Source organism: Lagopus leucura, unplaced genomic scaffold (genome assembly GCF_019238085.1).
Source record: "Lagopus leucura isolate 7727_CA_CO unplaced genomic scaffold, USGS_WTPT01 Super-Scaffold_100159, whole genome shotgun sequence".
NCBI lineage: Eukaryota > Metazoa > Chordata > Aves > Galliformes > Phasianidae > Lagopus > Lagopus leucura.
This window is the reverse complement of record NW_024962335.1, coordinates 26,890,478-26,895,697: the sequence shown is the minus strand read 5'-3', so window position 1 is coordinate 26,895,697 and position 5,220 is coordinate 26,890,478. Positions and strand designations below refer to the sequence as shown.

Here is a 5,220-nt window from a genome sequence, read left to right as displayed (position 1 = left end):
GGGGGGGAAAGAAGGACAAGCCATCCCGTTAAGTACCACGGACAGATTTTGGCGCTGCCTGCGCCGCGCAGGGCCTCGCGTGCCCCCTAGGGGAGCGGTGCGGCCACGGCCCGGCCCGCGCTGCGCCGTGCGACGGGACGGCAGCTGGAGAGAGAGGCCCTTCCTCGACCCATCTCATTTCGTCTCCCGGATTCAGCTCAAAGAGGAGAACACAGACACGTCCCCCCACTCGGGCAGACGCGGAGTTTTTATCCTCCCGCTTGCTGTACCTTTTCCCCTCTCTGTCACAGATCCCTGCTCCGATACCAATGCTCCCGCTGCACTCGAAGCAGGACTCACAAAAAACACAAACAACCCAAAACCTGAAAAACAGATCCAAAGCTGCAGTGCTCACTGCTGAAAAGGGACTCTGAGGAAAGGATCTGTCCGGGAGCTTCTGCAGAACCAACGGAGAAGGAAAAAGCACCCAAAGAACAGCTCTCACTTTGTTCTCTGGGCCTTCACCTTTATTCCCTCATCTACTATAAGTCGCACATCTCTACCAACATTCCCTGTACAAATCACAGCCCTTCACCCAACGCTTTCATTGCAGCAGCACTCTCCTTTCTCAAAAAGCACTGCTTTCCCCTCCAGCCCTGGGAAGCTCTGCAGAGCACCTCTCATACACACACAGGTCACTGTTGGGCTGTTTATTTAATTAACACGACAGCCGGCGCACACAGGATGGCTTTCAGTCAGTCCCACAGCTCCGCGTTTTCACACCGTACAGAAAGAGCTGAAAGTCACTGCTGGACTTCACTTTTTTTTGGCCAATCCATTTCTGGATTTATCCGATCAGGTCAGACTCTATTTTTGTCTACCGTCAGAGTTCATTCAGCAGGTTTTTTAATTTTTTTGTGAGGCTGAAAGAGTGAAAAAAACAAACAAACAAACAAAAAACACATAGATGGGTTTGCCTAAATGAAATCATGCAAAAAAAAAAAAAAATATATATATATATATAGAGAGAGAGAGAGAGAGTATATATATGTATGAAACATCTGGAATCGCAGCATGATTCCTCCTGGAGCCTTACAGAGAGCTCACACCCAGATGGGTTGCAGCAGTCACCAGGTGACAGCTATGCAGTGTTAGGCAGCCTCTGGTGGCCCCAGTGGTACCACTGGTAAATCTTATCAGAGGAATTACAGCTCAGTAACACTTATTAGAAGGAGGTTAATGCACCCCGTGTCTAATAGGAGATGTGCATTAGGAAGTGTCTACATTTATCTGTTTTTAATTCTTCGGTGCTTAAAATCTCTGTGTGCATGCAGACCTACCTACCCCCATGTCAACAGGCAAGATATGCAGCACTAACCATTGGTTATAAAAGAAGGGTATATCAAAGAGCCGGGAAAGAGGGGAGGGGGAAAGTGTTATGTTCCTTGCACTGACAGAGCTCTCACTGCCAAACAATGGGAAAAACAGATAAAGGCTGAATTTCTCCTTCAAGGTAAAGTAAAATAAAATAAATCCAACAAATCTATTTCTCATCCACTCCTCTGATCTTATTGCTGGAGCACCATTTCTGACCATCTCTGTCACAGCACCGTCCCCCAGACACGTGATAGGGAGCTCACGGCTCGTGGAGCCTTTCCATGAGGACAGGCAGGGCCACCTCCACTGTCACCAAGAGGGACAATGCCAGGCTCCCACTGCCGCTGGTTTAAAGCAGGGCAGGTGGCACCAGCACTCCAGAATACAGTGGACATACAAGGTTGAAAACATCAAAATGCAGACCACTCTGTAAAAACATCTGCAGAAACCTGAAGAAGAAACACCGAAAGCTGCTTATGCATTTGCAGAGGGGAAAAAAAAATAATTGCTCATTCATTCATTCATTCATTGTCTGTCTCATTCTCACCCATTCACAATTTCTCCCTGCTCTGAGCTGGGTGAGCTCAGTTGAGCTCTGCAGGAGCTGCACATCCTCAGCCGTGCTGGCAGAACCACCGGAGCAGTGCTCAGCTGCGGGCAGGAGCGGGCTGGGAATGGGAAACACACACATGGCAGCACGGAACCTTTCATCCAGGGAATGGGATGAAGTGGAGGGAGAGAAGGCATCAAAATGAGACTCCAACCAGAATTACATCAGAGCTTGCTAAGAGCTTAAAGAAGGTTCTATCTGAGTGTGTGCGTGCACGTCGGTAGCGGTGGTGATTTCCTTAACTAAACTTTCTAAGCTCCTTTTGGAACTGACAAGCGATTCAGATGAGAGGTTTCAGCAGACTGGGTAATATACAGTGACACACGCATTTGCAGCTATTCCTATGAGTGGCTTAAACACAGCTTATGTACTCTTAATTTTAACCATATTAATGCACCTCTTCGGGATGTCACTTTGTAACTCCTGGTATGGCCCTTTGTGTCACAAGGTCAAAGAAATCCAAATTTTTGTTCTAGTGGGGAAAAAAACAGAATTTCACTGGGATATGTGTGACCAAACAAAACTCAATTCAGTTGGAGAAAGCTCCAACTTTTGCAGATTCTTCCATTCACAGAAGCAAACAGGGAGGGAAGGAAAATAAAAGTTTAAGTGCTCAGCAATGGGAAAGAATACATGGGAGGCGATGGGAAGCACCTCTAAAACCTCTCCTACTGTTACCCAGCAGCTGTGAGGAGACATTTCAGTGCAATGACACAGATCCATTTCCTGATAGAGATGGGTGGTGGCTCTTGGACACACCACCAAGTGCCTTTGGGCCCAGGTTTCTAATGCCAGGGGTGAGAGCAAGCCTGCTCCTGCTTGTAAAGCCCTCCTCTCTATTTTTAACAAGTTATATTTAAAAGCTGTCCAAAAGAGAAACATTTACCTATGGTTTCTGTAAGTCCACAGGGAGATGATGTATGGCTACAAACACAGGCTCTGTTTGCTGGGAGGTGGGAGAGTGCCTGCAGCACTTCCCCAAGATCCGGGGTCTCTATTCCTCCATGCTGCCACACTCATTGAGGAATTCCATTCACGTACAGCCACAACATGCTTAAAGGCAAGAGAAAAACTCGCCCTAGATGTGGAAGTAGTGATCCATTTCAAACCATGCAGTGACGCAGGCGACACCAGATCTCGCTATTGATTAATACTGAGCGAGAACAAAAGAAAGCGAAATTTGCCAAAATCCTGCAGTGGGTGCACAGAGCAGCACCAGCACCCAGCAGCCCAGTTTGGCATGGGGTCACACCTGGCACTGCCCTACAGGGAGCACAAGAAGGGCATGATACCACCTCAGGTCCACGGCAGCCCTCCATGGCGTCAGTGCCTCTGTCAGGGAGAGAATGATGCGGCCACAACCAGGGAGCCCCATCTCCAAATGGTTACACTTAAACAGATGAGCTGGAAAAGTGTGAGAGTGGATGGAAATGTGTTTAAAACATTACAAGTGCTTGCTGTAAAAAGCCACCAGAAAAGCTGAGCTTCATCGAGGAGAAGCGGTTTTAATTCCTTGCCTTACATATTGCATTTACCAATCATTCCCATCCCTTTCTCTCCCGGTTTGTATGAAAACAGAGTAAGAACTAACTCCAACTTCTATTTTTTCACACCATATTTGCTGGGACGCCGTGGTCAATATTTGGTTAATCTAAACAGAAACACTAAATCAATAAGTACATTGGTTGTAAAATAAGCCTCAGGTGTATCAGGCTGTCAGGCCCTCTGCTAGCAAATGTCAGAACCGACCACAGAGGGATGCAACCAAACCACATCCAGAAACAAACCACCCATCCGCACCGTTTGGTTCGGTGACATTATGGAGAAAACACCGCGGTGATCATCCGCTAAATGACCGAGTGAAACCTTCGGTGTGGGGCAATAGCTCCAGGTGAGCGCTGCTCACAGAGTCCTTTGCAAAACCGATTGGAAAAGAAAGTTTTGCCCGGGTTTCCCCCAGCACCACCACGCAGGGCTGCACGCCCGGCCAGGGACGGCTCTGTTGGGGTTCAGCTGTACAGAAAAAAGGACGCGCTACGGGCGGGCAATTCTGCTCGCGTGCAGGGCTCTCTGCAGCCGTGCGGTAAAGATGTCCGTGTGTTTCTTCTCCCGTTTTTTCAGGTGCGCATTTATAAGGCTTTGTGACCGGCGAGAAAGTTTTTCCCGCTCCGTGCGAATCACGGCCACTTAAAGGCAGCAAAGTTGAGATGAACGGCAGTACCCCATGTCGGTTCGCACGCCGAGCCGAAGGACGGCGTCAGGCACAGCCCCGAGGAGGCAAAGTGCAGCGAAGCACGGCGGGCCGCTCGCAGGGGAGGCGAACCGTGCCCCGATCAGGGGCCGCTCTCACCGCGCCCCGCATGCACCCCGCCGGCTCCGGGCCGGTTCAGCGGGACGGCCGAGACTCCGGGGGGCACGGCGGTGCGGTACCGTAACATCCGCCTCAACTTTCCGCCGCTCTCCCGAGGAGTAAACCCCGCTCCGGGCTGTGAGACGAGAACGGCTCCGAGTTCCGTCCCCGGCGCCCGGGGCAGAGCGGCCGGGGTCCGCCCGCAGCTCCGTCCCGCGGCTCCCGTCGCCGCGCGCCCGTCCCCTCGGGGCAGCAGCCGCGCTCCGCTCCCCGCCGCCCTCCCCACTGCCGCTCGCCGCGCCTTACCTGCTCGCGGGGGATGCAAGGCAGCGAGGTCCGCCGGTGGCTCTTGCCGCCGCCGCCGCCCGACATCTCGGCGGAGATCATGGAGCTGGACCGCCGCCGCCGCCTGAGCGCCGGGGCTTCGTCCGCGGCCGGGGGGGCGGCGGGAGGCTCCGCCAGCGGGGCGGCCCGCCGCGGGGGCCAGAGCCGCTCGGCGTAGCCGGCCAGCAGGACGCCCAGCAGCCCCAGCAGGTAGGCCAGGTAGGGCCGCCAGGACGCCGGGACCCTCTCCAAGGCGACGAGGGACGTGGTCCTGGCCGCGCTAGTGACGGCGAGCATGAGGACGCCCTGCCGCAGCCTCAGCACCAGCCATGTCGCGGCGGCCAGGCAGCTCAGCACCACCCCCGCGGCGGCCAGGGAGCGCCGCCGGTCCTCCCCCGCCGCCAGCGCCGTCCGCGCCACCGCCTCCCCCCCGCAGCAGGCGGCCAGCAGCAGCGCCGCCGTCCGCGGCCGCGCGCCGCCTCGCAGCAGGTAGCGGCCCGCGCCCAGGAAGGCGCCCGCCAGCCCCAGGGGCACGGCGCCGGGGGTCAGCCAGCCCCAGCCCCGGCCCCGCGGTCCCGCG

At 54.2% G+C, this 5,220-nt stretch overlaps 1 protein-coding gene across 2 annotated transcripts in view; it reads right to left on the bottom strand.

Annotated features, from left to right (window-relative positions):
* PDE3A (phosphodiesterase 3A) overlaps positions 1–4,711 on the bottom strand; it is a 244,433-nt gene extending 239,722 nt beyond the window's left edge. Inside the window, exon 1 of one of the 2 annotated variants that reach the window (XM_042890115.1) lies at positions 4,623–4,711. In XM_042890115.1, the coding sequence (XP_042746049.1) occupies positions 4,623–4,703 (81 nt within the window). In that variant the 5' untranslated portion in view covers positions 4,704–4,711. The remainder of the gene's footprint in view (positions 1–4,622) is intronic. The other variant, XM_042890116.1, reaches the window with a different exon arrangement.
* Between the last annotated feature and the right edge of the window lie 509 nt (positions 4,712–5,220).